The sequence below is a fragment of the Panulirus ornatus genome, chromosome 2, assembly GCF_036320965.1.
Source record: "Panulirus ornatus isolate Po-2019 chromosome 2, ASM3632096v1, whole genome shotgun sequence".
In the NCBI taxonomy this organism is placed as follows: Eukaryota; Metazoa; Arthropoda; class Malacostraca; order Decapoda; family Palinuridae; genus Panulirus; species Panulirus ornatus.
Genome location: NC_092225.1, coordinates 26,559,714 through 26,577,143, shown reverse-complemented (window position 1 = coordinate 26,577,143; position 17,430 = coordinate 26,559,714). Strand labels below are relative to the sequence as shown.

The following is a 17,430-nucleotide window of genomic DNA, read 5'->3' as shown; positions in this document are numbered from 1 at the left end:
TGTATGGAGTTATTACTACTGTGTAATTACCTGGGGATAGGGGAGAAAGAATACTTCCCACATATTCCCTGCGTGTCGTAGAAGGTGACTAAAAGGGGAGGGAGCGGGGGGGCTGGAAATCCTCCCCTCTCAATTTTTTTAATTTTCCAAAAGAAGGAATAGAGAAGGGGGCCAGGTGAGGATATTCCCTCAATGGTCCAGTCCTCTGTTCTTAACGCTACCTCACTAACGCGGGAAATGGCGAATAGTTTGAAAAAAAAAAAAGAAAAAAAAAGTGTAAAGTAAGTGTAAAAAGTAATGGAAAACTCAAAGAAATTGGTTTAGGGAAGGTGGATGGCAGGATAATTGAAGTTTAGGCTTTGTTAGTTACTGCTAAAATACTCTAAAACAGGGTAGTTTCACATGGGGACAGTGATGAGTGATTAAGGTATCTTTCTTCAGACTAAAACAGGAAAGTTTCATTTGGGGACAGTGATGAGCAATTCAGTTATCTTTCTTCAGAATATCAGTTAAGAATGTCTCAAAAATGAGTAATAACATATAATAAAATTTCTTAGATTTCTGCTATGTGACAAGCAAACAGAATATAGTTATGGGGTGTGTTAGGAATTTATATGGTTGGAATGTTACTGGCAACAGGAGGATTAAATAAGGCAGTTTGATGTGTTTAAGTTAGAGGACAGCTGAATTGCAAATATAGTAATTTAAGAGTAGCCTCACATGTACTGTCCCATAACTGCTTAGTGTGTACAAGGATGAGGTGATATTCGTGATTGTTTGGAAATACTCAGGAGATTCAAACTGAACTGTTAATAAGGAAATATGATAAGGAGTATTGCTGTATGCTGATGGCAGTGCTATAGAGCTAGTTAATACCATATTTAGATTAGAGTTTGCTGTAATTACGTAATTACATGTTTCTAGAGTATAGGGAACTCTCTTTACCATCAGTTAGCATTTTGAAAGTTTGTATCCTTCATGCATTCATAGTTTCAATATGAAGTATCTTTAAACACCTATGCACTAAAACAGTACCTCGTGTTCTTACTGGCAGGCTTCTTGCCTAGTTTCTTGCTATTACCTGCAGTTTCTCTGTCAGTGCATTTCATTAAAAAATGTTCACTGTCTATGCTGTCTTGGAAACTTGATCAGGTTACCCCTGTCTATTCCCTCTTCTGTGGTAGGCATATATGTAGCCCTCAGCACCTCATTTTCTTTAACTATGGAGAAACATAATCCAGTTTTGCTGTACTATATTTTGTGAATACTTTTTTGAATGTTTCTTTACATTTGTACTTAAATGTAATTCACATATTTTCAGCTGACAGTTTGCCTCTAAAACTATTTTCTTAATGTGAAGCTCTTGTAACAGGGTAGGCAAAATGTCATTCCCAAAGTCTTTTACATAGTGACTCTTTTAGTTTATATCCTATTTGGTAAGACTTGTGCCAAGGCCTTCTTTCACTGTGTCCAATGCTTATTACTTTGCATTTAGTTGGACTAAATTCCATCAGTCATTTACCACATCCACTGAAAGTGGATGCAATCATCATTAGCTTTCCTTTTCTCATGATCTTGGCATCATCCACATACATGTTCAGGGAAGAGTACAGTCCTTTAGACTGTCGTTTACAAATACCAAGGATAGGAGGGGTCCAAGGCCAAGCCTTGTGGAATGCCGCAGATGACTCTGACTGATTTTGAGAATGCTTCTTTAACCTTCTGTCCTTTGCTCCCTTTCATTAAGGTAATTTTCTATTTGTTGACAGATTGTACCCTTTATTTCTGCTTGTAGATCCAGTCTTGTTATCAATCTTCAGTGTGGTGCAGTGTAAGACTTTCTCACAATCAAGGATTATATAGCCTACCCTTCCATCAGGCTGATCTAAGATGGAGCTCACTCTGTCATAGAAGTATGGCTTTTTGTATTGCATGGCCTGTTCTTGAATCTGAGTTGTCCCACAGTTAGGGGATATTCCTTCTGCAAATAGTCATGTATTTGACTTTTAATGATCTTGTCCATTGTTATACACACCCCACTTTTTATGGAGACCTGTGTATTTCAGAGAGGTTTACCCTACCATCCTATCTGTAAACAGATTAAACAGCCATAGTGACACCATGTGCACACACACACACACACACACACAGTTAGCAAATACAAAATGGCCATGTTTTGGGCATAAATTACTCTTGCCACTTCAGCTACCATAAAGAAAAACAGTAGCCCTAACCACTCTACTTAATTTGTAATGAAAATTCAGTAATACTTTTCCAGTCCCAGAGTGACAGTGAATCTCAAGACACACCGAGAGGGAGAGGAAGGAGTACACGTGAGGAACCTGATGGAGAAGAGTCAGCAAAGGCAACTTCAAAACGTTCACAGAGTCTGGTACGTCAGGGAACTTTTAATGTATATGACCAAGACACAACAGTAACCACCATCCATGCTACTTTAGATGCTCATTGGACCAGGGTAAATAAAGTACAACAGTTTAGCAGCAAATAACTCAAGACTGCCAGCTCTACTCTTCTTTGCTAATCCTGCACAGTGTACAATTTGCCTTTTCAAAATGACAGATACAGCTGTCATTGGAACTATGAATATCAGTGCTCAAAATCTGAAATATTTATATTGATAATGATAATGTATGCTTTTTGATAGCAATATGCTGCAGTGGAATCTCAAAATATTGTGCCAGAATAGGGGAAATTTAGATAGTAGACACATGTGATCTGGCTAGTTTGGTCTTTAGTCTTCATAACTTGGGAATTTTTTATATTTTTGTATTGCACGTGTTAATCTGATGAACATTTTATATTGTCTAAGGAAACAGGAAATTAAAATAGAGGATCAGTTGGAAAGCTGAATATTGTTCTGAAATTGTCAGTAAAGGAATTTCTGAGAAGTGATATGAAGGTGTAGGGGAAAAGATTTTATTCTGTTGATACCTAATTGTGTTAACACATAATCATAGTGCTTTTGACAGAAAAGGTATAAAAAGGGATCCTCGGATGGGAAGGTAAGTTAAGGAAAGAGAAATATTACTTGTATAAAAGAAACATTTGACAGGATATTCACAAATGACAGGTAGGCATGTAGTCATGGTGTTCATAGCTTCTTCGGTAAACTGAGCTCAAGGTAGTTTGATTAGATAGTGGAATCAATTGTGGCTGTTTTTACGTAAACTTTGTGAGAGTAATCATTTTATTTTTCAGATTTCTTAGTTTCTCTTCTTGGTAATTCATGCATAAAAAGTAATTTCTTGAAGTGCATGATATAAAGTTTCAGTTTGGCAGCTGATAAATTCCATATTTGTAAAATAACAAGCAGCAAAAAATTTCATTAGTATTCTGAGACATGACTGACTCACTTGATTCTTATTCAGGTTCACTTATCCAGTATAGGTAGTGATAATATATAAATTTTTGTGTAAAGTGTAAAGGTTGCAAAATGCTTGCATGTCGCTCTGTAAAGTACTAATGCCTAGCACTTTCCCTATATCTTTTACAGTAAAAGTATGCTTAGGCTAGATCATCTAAATGTACATTTTGTTGTTAGACAAAAACTGTTAACCACAATTCCATGCTCAACTAAAGTACCAATGAAGGAGGTATTATTGTCCTCCAAATTCTGTTTTGTTTGATACTGATGCTAGATACATGATTCAGTAGGATTAATGTGATCCCACCCTACTCTGATCTCATGTAGTCACAAATTGTTTTTCTGTTATTGGAGTGCAAGGATACTTTGAGAACATAGTATCAGTGTTTTGTTGTTACTGTTGTTGTTGTTGGTGTCACCACTCATATTTTAAGGAATGACAAGATAGTAGAGAAAATGTGTGGACTGAATTTTTAGTTTGTATTTTAGTCTTCCAAAGCAGTTTATGTCTTGTGAGAGTATTGGTAGACTGTCCTTTATCTCAGTACTCAAACAGGAACACTCTGTTGTGATATTCATTGCAAACGTTGTTATTCTCTTGATTTTGGAATGTTGTAAAGGGAACAGCATCACAGTATGGCAATAACTTTATGAGTAAATGAGTAAATGGTTCTGGACTATGCCTGCATGTTGTAATGCCATGAGTGAGAAGTCTTATTATATGATGCTGTATCATCATCATTATATGGAAAGATGCATAATTTTTTCAAGAACTTTTCTCTCCCAAAGGAGCCCTTCATACCCCACTCTTGCATAGAATGTATCCTCAAAACCCCAGGTTCCCCTTGAAAGGGGTCCTGGTATATTGAATAATAATAACAACAACAACAACATAATAATAATAATAATAATAATAATAATAATAATAATAATAATAATAATAATAAATATTTATCTATAATTTCTCTGGATCCCTTATCTTGAAAGGGTCCCAGAGTTACTTCAGGAACCCTTTGCCAGGAGTGCCAGCAGCATGAAGACTGCATTTTTTCCACTTGCAGGGAAATGATGGACTCCTTTGAAGTGTGAAGTTCTTCGATAAGACTGTATTCCCAATGATAAAGCCTCACAAAAGATGACTGTTTGCTCATGGTGTAACCTCATGGAGGTGAACTTTGGTAACACCTTTATATTCCTTTATTTTATTTTATTTCATATTTACTCCTGTATGAATTTCTATTAAAGAGTTCTGATGTTACCCATGACCTCTTTCTAAAGGCTCCTGCAGCCCTAGGCTATGCTTCTATCATTACTTAGGAAATGTAGACTCTTATGGAGTAAGAAGTTCCTTGACAAACTTTTACACCCTACTGTACACTCATGGAGTAACTTCATGCAGGCAGAGCCAGTAACACACACAGACACACGTTTTCATACTTAATCGCCATTTCCGTGTAAGCAAGGAAACACTAAGAACAGACGAAGAAAGGCCACATCTGCTCACATTCATTCTCTAGGCATCATGTGTGATGCACTGAAACCGCAGCTCCTTATCCACAACCAGGCTCCACAGATGGTTTACCCCAGATGCTTCACATGCCATGCATCATTCCATTGACAGCACATTGACCCCAGCATACCACATCGTTCCAATTCACTCTATCCTGTGCATGCCTTTCATCTTCCTACAAGTTATGGCCCCAATCACTCAAAATCTATTTCACTCCACCTTTCCATCCACAATTTGAACATCTCGTTCTCCTTGTTTCCTCCACTTCTGACACATATATCCTCATGATTATTATTACAATTATTTTCTATTATACTTGATCGCCATTTCCCGCATCAGTGAGGTAGCACCAGGAACCAGACGAAGAATGGCCCATCCACTTGTATACATATATATATATATATACATAAACACCCATACCCATATATATACATATCAACATATACACATATACATACTTATACATATCAACATATACGTATCTACATATATATACATACACAGACATATACATATATACACATGTACATATTCATACTCGCTTGCCTTTATCCATTCCTGTCACTCGCCTGTCCCACAGGAAACAGCATCGCTTCCCCCTGCTTCAGCGTGGTAGCACCAGGAAAACAGGCAAAAAAGGCCACATTTTTTCACACAGTCTCTAGCTGTCATGTATAATGCACCGATACGACAGCTCCCCATCCACATCCAGGCCCCACAGACCTTTCCATGGTTTACCCCAGACATTTCACATGCCTTGGTTCAGTCCAGTTCTTTTATTTCATATATGATTGCCATTTCCCACATTAGCAAGGTACCACCAGGGACAGATGAAGAAAGGCCATATATATAGGGGAGAAAGAATACTCCCCATGTATTCCCTGCGTGTCGTAGAAGGCGACTAAAAGGGGAGGGAGCGGGTGGCTGGAAATCCTCCCCTCTCTCTTTTTTTTAATTTTCTAAAAGAAGTAACAGAGAAGATGGCCAGGTGAGGATATTCCCTCAAAGGCCCAGTCCTTTGTTCTTAACGCTACCTTGCTGACGCGGGAAATGGCGAATAGTATGAAAGAAGAAAAAATATATATATATATATATATATATATATATATATATATATATATATATATATATATATATATATATATATATATATATTGGGAGGTAAGTTTGAATGGAGAAAAACTGGAGGAAGTAAAGTGTTTTAGATATCTGGGAGTGGATCTGGCAGCGGATGGAACCATGGAAGTGGAAGTGAATCATAGGGTGGGGGAGGGGGCGAAAATCCTGGGAGCCTTGAAGAATGTGTGGAAGTCGAGAACATTATCTCGGAAAGCAAAAATGGGTATGTTTGAAGGAATAGTGGTTCCAACAATGTTGTATGGTTGCGAGGCATGGGCTATGGATAGAGTTATGTGCAGGAGGATGGATGTGCTGGAAATGAGATGTTTGAGGACAATGTGTGGTGTGAGGTGGTTTGATCGAGTGAGTAACGTAAGGGTAAGAGAGATGTGTGGAAATAAAAAGAGCGTGGTTGAGATGTGGTATACCGGGGTTGACGTGCTGTCAGTGGATTGAATCAGGGCATGTGAAGCATCTGGGGTAAACCATGGAAAGCTGTGTGGGGCCTGGATGTGGAAAGGGAGCTGTGGTTTCGGGCATTATTGCATGACAGCTAGAGACTGAGTGTGAACGAATGAGGCCTTTGTTGTCTTTTCCTAGCGCTACCCCGCACACATGAGGGGGGAGGGGGATGGTATTCCATGTGTGGTGAGGTGGCGATAGGAATGAATAAAGGCAGACAGTGTGAATTGTGTGCATGGGTATATATGTATGTGTCTGTGTGTGTATATATATGTGTACATTGTGATGTATAGGTATGTATATTTGCGTGTGTGGACGTGTGTGTATATACATGTGTATGGGGGTGGGTTGGGCCATTTCTTTTGTCTGTTTCCTTGCGCTACCTCGCAAACGCAGGAGACAGCGACAAAGAGTTTTGGAAAGAGGGGCAAGTATGAAGTCTGTTGGGGATGAGAGAGCTTGGGAAGTGAGTCAGTTGTTGTTCGCTGATGATACAGCGCTGGTGGCTGATTCATGTGAGAAACTGCAGAAGCTGGTGACTGAGTTTGGTAAAGTGTGTGGAAGAAGAAAGTTAAGAGTAAATGTGAATAAGAGCAAGGTTATTAGGTACAGTAGGGTTGAGGGTCAAGTCAATTGGGAGGTGAGTTTGAATGGAGAAAAACTGGAGGAAGTGAAGTGTTTTAGATATCTGGGAGTGGATCTGGCAGCGGATGGAACCATGGAAGCAGAAGTGGATCATAGGGTGGGGGAGGGGGCGAAAATTCTGGGGGCCTTGAAGAATGTGTGGAAGTCGAGAACATTATCTCGGAAAGCAAAAATGGGTATGTTTGAAGGAATAGTGGTTCCAACAATGTTGTATGGTTGCGAGGCGTGGGCTATGGATAGAGTTGTGCGCAGGAGGGTGGATGTGCTGGAAATGAGATGTTTGAGGACAATGTGTGGTGTGAGGTGGTTTGATCGAGTAAGTAATGTAAGGGTAAGAGAGATGCGTGGAAATAAAAAGAGCGTGGTTGAGAGAGCAGAAGAGGGTGTTTTGAAATGGTTTGGGCACATGGAGAGAATGAGTGAGGAAAGATTGACCAAGAGGATATATGTGTCGGAGGTGGAGGTAACGAGGAGAAGTGGGAGACCAAATTGGAGGTGGAAAGATGGAGTGAAAAAGATTTTGAGTGATCGGGGCCTGAACACGCAGGAGGGTGAAAGGCGGGCAAGGAATAGAGTGAATTGGATCGATGTGGTATACCGGGGTTGACGTGCTGTCAGTGGATTGAATCAGGGCATGTGAAGCGTCTGGGGTAAACCATGGAAATTTCTTTCGTCTGTTTCCTTGCGCTACCTCGCAAACGCGGGAGACAGCGACAAAGTATAAAAAAAAAAAATATATATATATATATACATTCCTTCCTAGGCTCAATCCTCTGTTCTTAATGTTACATTGCTAATCCGGGAAGTGGCGAATATGTACGAAATTTTTTTTTTTTTTTTTTTTTTTCATACTATTCGCCATTTCCCGCGTTAGCAAGGTAGCGTTAAGAACAGAGGACTGGACCTTTGAGGGAACATCCTCACCTGGCCCCCTTCTCTGTTCCTGCTTTTGGAAAATTAAAAAAAAAAAAACTGAGAGGGGAGGATTTCCAGCCCCCCGCTCCCTTCCCTTTTAGTCGCCTTCTAAGACACGCAGGGAATACGTGGGAAGTATTCTTTCTCCCCTATCCCCAGGGAATGAAAAAAATATTATTATTATTATACTTAATCCCTGTTTCCTCTGTGTGTGTGTGTGTTTGCTTAATGTTGGTTGGCTCCCTACCATTCTAAGGCCACAAGAGCATGAATTCTTGCCTGGAAGCAAGAAAATGTGGGTACACGTGAGATTTCTAGGTGCACTGGACTCTTAGAAATGGACCTAAAATACTTCAAGAACCTTGCCATTTCCATGCCTAGATGTCTGCAGGTGGTAGGTAATCAAGGCTAAAAAAAAAAGAGATGACAAAGTAATAACATGTAAGTGTGACTGCCTTTGAAGACGTACGGGGAATTTGACTAGGGTTTTTGTGGATACTATATATATATATATATATATATATATATATGTAAATGTTTTTAGGAGCTATTGGGCACTCTCTGCATGTTGTTTTACTGTGAGTGAAAAGACATCTTCAGCAAGGTACACCATCATCAGTGAAAAAAAGTACAGTTTTGTCAAGGAACTTATCTTTCCAAAAGAGTCCACATTTCCTTCATCCTAAAACTGCAGGAACCCCATAAGAAGGGTTATATAATGATGTAAATTCTTGCTCAAGTTTTGTGAAATAATTTTGTGCCTTTATTTTTTTTTAACAAAATTGTAATGAACTTTGAAAAACTGGCTACAACTTTTAATATGTTTAATTAGTGATATCAATTTGCATATTTTGTAGTAAGCCAAAATAGATTTGTGCCTTTCTTAAAGTAAACAGCTTAAAAATGCATTAAGGATGCTGGCTGTTACTTACAGTAAAACCTGTAATAAACAAAGCATGATTGTAAATAGTTTTGTTACTGATAAGGAATAGCAAATTTAACTTTTGGTATTTTTGTGGCATAGTAACCAAAATGCAGAGCTTTACCCTTTATTGATGTAATGTTAAAAGTAAATATGTTATATGCAGATATAGACACATTTTTATACCATTTTATTTCCATAGCTAAGTGCACCTCTCTTTTGGGGTGGACACCTCACCTTAAGAGGTTAATTACTCAGATAAAGAGATAAACAGAGATAGACAATAAATGTGGATATAATGCCCCTTTGATGAAACGGGCACAAGGGGAGCAGAAGTTTATGGTAGTTATGACAGTTATCAAATGCACACAAGATGACATGGATTGTTAATAAGTTACATTTACCACAATCCATGACACAAAGAAAAGTGCATAAAGGAATTGAAACTCAGCAATGATTGTTGCTAAACCAAACATAAGTATATTGTCATTTTACAATAAAAACTCATTGCTTTTGCCTTGGTGAGATAAATCCAACTTCACCACACTTGTGTCTCACACATGCCATCATCTGATTGGTATGGCATTCCTGATGGATCATGACTGAACCATTCATATATAATGTGCTGACGGTATGATTCTCCCTCAGGGTCATCTTCTCCAGTAAACCTGTCCTGAGGGCTGTCATCAGGGGCATACAGAGCCTCTGAATCATCAGGAGGTCCTTGACGCTCGAGTGCAAAATTATGCAATGCAAAACAGCTCAAAATTATTGCACAGGAGGTTTTGGGGTTTGACCTTAACTCCTGGCTTGTGCACTGGAAGCGCCTTTTCACTATTCCAAATACACGTTTGACTTTTCTGCGAGTTGAAGAGTGAGCTCGATTATAGCACTTCTCTGCTGCCGTCATGGGGTTCATAACTGGAGTCAATAAGTAACGCTGACATTGGTATGCAGAATCACCCACAAGGTGACCATACTCACCTTGTTCAAGCACTAGCTTCAGGCGAGAATTCTCATATATCTGCCAGTCAGGTACACTGCCACCCCACCGAACAATTGCAGTTAAGATTTTCAAATCAGGACCTACCACTGCTTGGCAATTCACCGAGTACCATCCTTTACTATTTTTGCATTGCTCAGCCATTGCACCTCCTGGGTTTGATATTCGCATGTGGATACAATCTATAGCTCCAATGACATTGGGAAACTGGGCTACCTCATAGAATCTGCATAAAAAATATCATTATTCAATGTTAGCTAAAACCGAAAACATGTGAAAAGTATTCACATGAACTAAACATCTTGAGAAAAATAGCTTATGGTGAACAGATGGAATAAACTTTTAGAGGATGTGGTAAATGTGGACAGCATACAGAGGTTTAATAGGTTGTGAAACAGGAGTATGTTCAAGGGATGGGGCCCCACAAATGTAAAACTCCATCCCTATTCAATACAAATAAGTAATTACACAAGTACACACACACTTGAATTATATATATTTATTTATTTATTATACTTTGTTGCTGTCTCCCGTGTTAGTGAGGTAGCACAAGGAAACAGATGAAAGAATGGCCCAACCCACCTACATACACATGCATATACATACATGTTCACATGCATATATGCATACCTATACACCTCAACATATACATATATATATACACACAGACATATACATATATACACATGTACATAATTCATACTGTCTGCCTTTATTCATTCCCGTCGTCATATGTGGCGAGGTGGCGATGGGAATAAATAAAGGCAGACAGTATGAATTATGTACATGTGTATATATGTAGTCTGTGTGTGTATATATATGTATACAATGAGATGTATAGGTATGTATATTTGCGTGTGTGGACGTGTATTTATATACATGTGCATGGGGTAGGTTGGGCCATTTCTTTCGTCTGTTTCCTTGCGCTACCTCACAAACACGGGAGACCGACAAAACAAAATAAATAAATATAAATTATATATATATCTTTATATACAGTAGTAAAGACATAGTACATGTATGCATAGTTAAGACACAAGTTTAAAACTCTCTCTCCCTGTGACATACAAATATTAATCAAACATACAGAGGACACAAACACACACATAAAGGCCTCCATGGTGTAGCGATGAACTTTACTTACCCTTAGTCAGACCTGTATGGGTTCAAATCCTGTGTGTTGACAGTCACCTACATCCAACCCAGATGATCTTCCTCCCCTCAGGAATGGTTGATAAATGGGTACCTGGCTTAGGCTGAGGTGTGTGTGTGTGTGTGTGCATGCAAACATATGTTAAAGACATGGTACATATATAGTACATGGTTAAGAGATGTTGGTAACATGTGGAAAACATTCTTCCCATAACACATATGTAGTGATCGTACACATAAACAGATAATTTGGAAACAACAATCTATCATAGTAATGCACAGCAGAAAAGCAAAATAAAACCACAGTATTACAAAGAAATTGCTGCAGCCACAGACAATCACAGCAGCATGTGTGTCTTTATGTAGCATGAACAAGGAATCACAGCACTTATCATTATCATCATTTCATAACCTCTGGGCCCCCTTGTGAGTGATCCCGGACTTCTGCAGCTCTGAGACTGCACCACATTCAGCAGAAGCAACAGAAAAGTCTCCTTTGCAACAAGAAGTTCTTTGATGAGATTGTACTGTTTTGTCAACTGAGTTAGATACAACCTAACTCACATTGTAACCACAAACAGACAGAGTCTGGTAATGCTCAACCTGAGATACTGTGGCAGCAAGCAAAAACAAACAATGCAACAGCAACTCACTTGGTATGTATGTCGGCTGCTTCTGCAACAGAGGGAAAAGTGACGAACTGGCTGTAGCGCTTGGCCAAAGCCTCTGATACCCGGTGAATGGTTCGACATACTGTAGGTTGACTTACTTGGAGCCCGTGTTGATCTCCCACAACTTTCTAGAATTAAAACATGCAAAATTCTCATAATACATAGCTTGGTATAGAGAATAAGGGAGGTTACAATGAAATCTACCAATGATGTCGCATGTATTCTGATTTTAACCTTAGGAAAATGGGGACAGTATCATAAGATCTGGTATTTCTATCTTCAATATTAATATAATACTGAGTTAAAAGCACACTACCTTTTAAAGTGGATATTGTGAGACTGCTTTAAAAATGTAGGAAACTGCCTGTTTCATGTATCCATGCATTATGTCACTCAATATGCCTGAAGATTTACTTCATCGAGCTGAACCCCCTAAGTATGGTACTGTAATTAAGATATGTGGACATGACTCTCCATAAGTTATCCTACCTCACTGGAATATGCAGTTTATTAATAATATGAGTGACAGCTTCCTATTTTATACATCACACTCATATCTAGCGCATATTAATAACGATTTTGTACCTGGTAAGAGCCACTGCAGTAAAAGTGAAGAGCAATCAGGAGTTGGTAAACAGCAGGAAGAGGTCGACCACGGTTGTCAGAGCGCTCCAGATCTCCCTGGATTATGTTGAGCAGTTCACAGAATGACTCCTTAGAGAGCCTGTTAAAAGAATAGACCTATACGAAAGTTAAATCCAGAAACAGAATGAATTCTACCAACTACCAGCTCACCTATATCCTTATCATTTCCATACTCTTATTGTTGAGACTAATTTTGGAGACTGTCTTGTTCTAATATAAGGCAGTCCTCTTCCCTGCTTACTTCCCTCATGACCTTGGCATGATCCACAAATATATTCAGGAATTCAATTCTTTCTGCATGTCATTTACATATAAATCAAGAAATACATATGTCATAGAGCAGAGACATCACTTTACATCAAATATACTTTATGTTTCCCAACTTTAGCTTCATAGTATATTGCATCAAATGGAACTATAACTCTTGGAAAAGGAGACAGTCCCATTAAACCATTATGAAAGCCTTACATGAATTCCTTTCTCTGCTTTTAGAGATATCTGTTATGTACACAAATATCTACAAAGCACATATCAGAGCTTGAAATATTGTTACCTGTAAATATCTTGGAATTCTTGATTGTCATATTTAGAGAGTGGGTCTCCAGGATCTTGCAGCTCTGAACTCAGAAGGAGAAACTGACGGTACCTTCTCATACGGATCTCCCTCCGCAACATATCTGTGCTGGGGCGCCGTGCTATGGCCTGTGGAAATTCTTTTTAATTTTCCAGGGAATAATATCCCCATATTTCAATGCATAAGTCAACATGTACAAACAAATAATAGATACTTTAAAAATAACAACTAAAAAGTTTAGAATCAAAACTGCCAAACCATTCAGTCAGAATCCCCATAAAAGAACTCCTTTCCTTCTCACTCCTCTCTTTACCAGGTGCGTAGGCACTAGCAGTCATCCCCCCTTGTATTCTACTTCCATTCTATCCCACATCAATCTTGTACTTAATTCCTTGCAATCTTTAACAGAATCCCACAAATCCTCCTTCATCCTTCTTTTCTTTTGCCCTTTCATAAACCCCAGGCATCACCCCCCCTCCAATATTCCTGAAACATCCTACCCCCTTCCTCAGAACGTGCAGGTTTTTCTCATCAAATGTAATGAATATCTCCCCTTTCTCTTCCTATTTACATCCACACACATTCAAAATCTCAAGCCTGAGCCTTTGACAGCAATGTTTTGTTTGGCTCTTTCTATTGTTCCTTTTTTTGGAAAATGGTATGACTAGAGATGAGGGTTTCCAGCCTCCACATCCACACCCTATTAAATGTCACCTGTAATACTCGTGAGTGGTTCGAGTAGACTTCTTACTCCACTATCCCCACAAGCATATAGAGGAAATTAGTCTCATATATGCCATGTACATGAAAAAAAAATGAAAGTAAATATCATGAGAAGGTGGATTTATAGTTTGAATACAAATATAAAAGACAGTAACAAGGAAATTGTAATACCTCTTCTCTAATGACATGTTTCTTCCTGATTAGTGCCAAAGTCACACTCAGCACAATTTGGTTGCCTAACTATTCCTAAAATGTCAAGCTTCCCTTGCTTATCCAAACATGCAGGTCCCTTTTCTCCTTTCCATGCAAAGCTATCTAACTTTTGATGTGCAACTGTGCAGCTTTGTGCCACATCATTATTTTGATATATGAATAAGTTTGTTTTCTACCTTACAGGCAGGTTAGTGTTTTGTTAATGCTGAAAAAATATATGCTGAATTCATCTATAAATATCTGCAATGATACCATTAAATTTCTGATGCCAACATTCATCATGAAAGGCTGCAAGTTGAATTATGTATGAGAAAATGAATATGCATGCTTTTGATGGGTAACACAACTAACAAGTGTACAGACACAAGTGATACACTTAATTTTGATAGTATACAAAATTAACAGAATTAACACATACTGTACCTTAAAAATCATTGTTAATGTTTGCTTCTGCTGAGATCAAAGAATCTTTTGTTGTGGGATACTCTTGTCACTGTTTAAACATTGCAGAGATCCGCCAATATCAAAGCAAAATTTGAAGTTTCCAACAAGATTTTACCTGTAGGTATGTGAAAAACAAACTACTTAAAAACATATAAATGAAAATGAATTGATTTTCATGAATTTACCTGTAGTGGTCTTTAATATATGCTACATCTTGAGTACGTAAATGATGGATCGGTACCATGCAAATTTGATACTGTATTAGCAAGTAACACAACATACACTTTATATAGAGTGATTTATCATCTAACTTCTTTGAGATCCAGAATAATTTCACACATGAATACAGAGATTCCGAATTCCTTCCAAAATTAAGATAAAGGCAAGAGAGCTAGATAAGTACAAAGGCAATAAACTAAGTCAATAATACACTAAAGCTTAATCAAATTCCAGTGTTTTGTTTCAGTCAAAAGTAAAATAACATAATTTAAATCTAAATTTCCAAAGCAAAAACATTGTCTCCTAGTAGACGGAATTATTTCCCTTTTCTTGTTGCTATGAAAGCCAAAGGAGTTGGACTTTCAGAATTCTTTTGATCATGAAGTTAAAGGGCACCACGTGAATCACAGGAAGTTAGCTTTCTTCTAAAATTTTTCAACATTCTCCGAAATCGACAGAACCTACGAAAACCTCACCTAACCTCTCCTTGTAGCCCAAGATCATCATAATTCCAAACAATGGACGAAATATACCAAGCTCACAGTGATTTCAGTGTCGTGTCAATTGTGAACTGCTCAAAAATATGTAAATATACAGACGACCCTCATCGGCTGGTGATGCCGCCACCCAGCCTCCCCTCTAGTAACCACTACACACGGTCCCCAGCAGCAGATCACATCAAAAATATTGGTATATTTCTTTTCAAAAATGTGGCAATTAAGGGAAGTTCAGTCAGGTTTTCATAGGTACTTTACCGACTCTGTTGTTGCCTTTTTGTTTACAATTGACGACGTCTTGTTGTCATACTAGCGATCACTCGCGATAACAAATAATAAAACAGAATCTAGCGAACAAAATTCTCAGCGAACAACATGCAGGAGGAGGAAAATTAAGGCCACCACCAACTGGAGGAGGACGAGGGCATCCACCAACAGGAGGAGCAGCGCCAGGGTTCATCTTACTACCGCTTTCACTGCGCTAGACATAGGGCTAACTGCAGCCTTGCGCCTTGATGGACAAATTGCCAAGAGAGGTGTGAGGAGTAATTCTATGTTTTCAGTTCTACTCATGGGTCTCGTTCTTTACAGGATGTGGCAAATATTAGCGACCGTAGCGAGTTTTCTACTTAATAACTCTCCCTCTCTAAGCCTCTATACAATCTTTCCGTCTCTTTTTCACTCTGTCTCCATCGGCTTAGCCAGCGCACTTCAGAGGGGTACACAACGTATATGGTAAATAATTCAGGGGTATGTACACCATCTCTTCCGGAGGCACCACCAATGTTGCACACGTAATTGTGTCAACTCATTGTATTCCAGTATCCCACAAGCCTCTTTTTTTGCGACCTAACTGTGTTTCCAGCAGTCCCCAGTTCCTACATGGCCCGAAGAACTTCTCACAAAGTCGTCAAATTGTTTAGAAACTTAAAAGATGGGATCAGGTCGCCCCTCGTTCTTTTCTTTTCCAAGTCAGGAAAAATTTAAAGCCCCCTGGATTTCCTTGTGAGTCGGCTTTTTTAATTCTGGTTCCATCTCCGTTGTCCTTCCCTGCCTGGACCTTCTCTATTAGCTCTCTGTGCCTTTCCCGGGGTGGGAACCAATTGACCTTAAGCAGAATGTATGAACAGCTTGCTAAAAATTTCCTTATATATAGACGTGAAAGTTTTTTCTAATATTTGCCTGCAGACATGGAAGTGACAGAAGGCACAGTCTCCAGACATGGAAAGACTGCTCCTCTAGCCATAAATATCTAATGAAATAACTGTAAAGAAATGCAGTAAGTTAAATCAGGCACATCATACACTTAAATATAAAACTTCATATATCTTGGAACTAGTTGGTCAGTTAATGCATAAAGAAATGGGTAAGTGCATTTAGAACTAAAGTTGATAATTGAAAAAACATTAAATAGATACAAGACCTCTTTCGTCATTTGATTTTGTGTTAGAAATCTACAGGATTCGACGAATCTTAAACAAGTTTGTTACGTACCGTAGCGAGGCTTTTTGCCATATTAGATGGCAATACTGGAGTCATTCACTGCTAGATTTAGCGGAAGAGTGGTTACTTGGGTTTAACAACAGCTAACGACTTACAAGGAAAGTCATTAGACCTGCAGCAGTTTTTTTTTTTTTTTTTGACTATACAGTCCCTATACAATAATCCTGTGAGAGCTAACAGAAAAATTGGGAAAGAAATTAGTGAGTTTTCATTTCATGTAGTTTCCTCTCTGCGATATGTATCTGCATAAATTTGGCAATTTTATGCAAAATCTAACAAATTTATAATCGTTCTTAAGTAATCTAATGGGCGATTTCAGTCATCTTTTTCATAGGAATGATATACACTGAAGGAAACGTGATTACATTGCAAAGTTCCTTACAGTTTCAAATTTGTAAATGTGTATAAGACCTGTCAAGTACGTGTATCACACATTATCTCAGTCCTTAGGGTTACTGTAGTCCCACCATGGCCATATAATGTAGCAAGTGTGTGTGATCTTAGAATCAATTATAACACTTTTTTTTATCCTACCTTAGACGGGACGGGCAACTGAATAATCCAATCAATGCCATATCATTTACGTAAGCCCCTCCCCTCACCCACACACAGACTTAGTAAGCTCTTACAAAAGTTGAAATAGAGAGTGAGGAATCCCCCCTCAAAAAAAAAAAAAAAATCTGTCGCTTTTTCTGCTCCTTTTTAGGGCTCTTGGTGGCCCGCCGCCCCTGGCACAGCGACGCAAGATTACAAAATAGCTGATTTACCAGAGTAGATTAATAGAATCTTAAATTGTATTTCAAGTTTGGTAAAGTGTACATTTATCAT

The 17,430-nt window shown here is 38.5% G+C and overlaps 2 protein-coding genes across 10 annotated transcripts in view; one reads left to right on the top strand and one right to left on the bottom strand.

The window, feature by feature from the left end:
- The window catches only part of LOC139754717 (uncharacterized), a 59,710-nt gene extending 55,067 nt beyond the window's left edge, over positions 1-4,643 (top strand). For all 6 annotated transcript variants that reach the window (XM_071672340.1, XM_071672329.1, XM_071672298.1 and 3 more), the window contains one exon: positions 2,279-4,643. In XM_071672340.1, coding sequence (XP_071528441.1) covers positions 2,279-2,509 — 231 coding nt within the window. In that variant the 3' untranslated portion in view covers positions 2,510-4,643. The remainder of the gene's footprint in view (positions 1-2,278) is intronic.
- A 4,428-nt stretch (positions 4,644-9,071) lies between these two features.
- LOC139754694 (putative nuclease HARBI1) lies at positions 9,072-15,510 on the bottom strand. Of its 4 annotated transcripts, none has more exons than XM_071672263.1 (6): positions 15,358-15,510; positions 14,363-14,498; positions 12,983-13,131; positions 12,370-12,508; positions 11,767-11,912; positions 9,072-10,187 (listed from the first exon to the last, which is right to left on the bottom strand). In XM_071672263.1, exons 2-6 carry the CDS (start codon positions 14,372-14,374, stop codon positions 9,497-9,499), a joined length of 1,137 nt encoding a protein of 378 aa, XP_071528364.1. In that variant the 5' UTR covers positions 14,375-14,498; positions 15,358-15,510; the 3' UTR covers positions 9,072-9,496. The 4 variants fall into 4 exon arrangements, with proteins under 4 accessions (XP_071528364.1, XP_071528385.1, XP_071528371.1 ...); XM_071672284.1 differs by lacking the exon at positions 15,358-15,510 and adding an exon at positions 15,079-15,345 and having other exon boundaries at positions 12,983-13,142; XM_071672270.1 differs by lacking the exon at positions 15,358-15,510 and adding an exon at positions 15,079-15,344.
- Between the last annotated feature and the right edge of the window lie 1,920 nt (positions 15,511-17,430).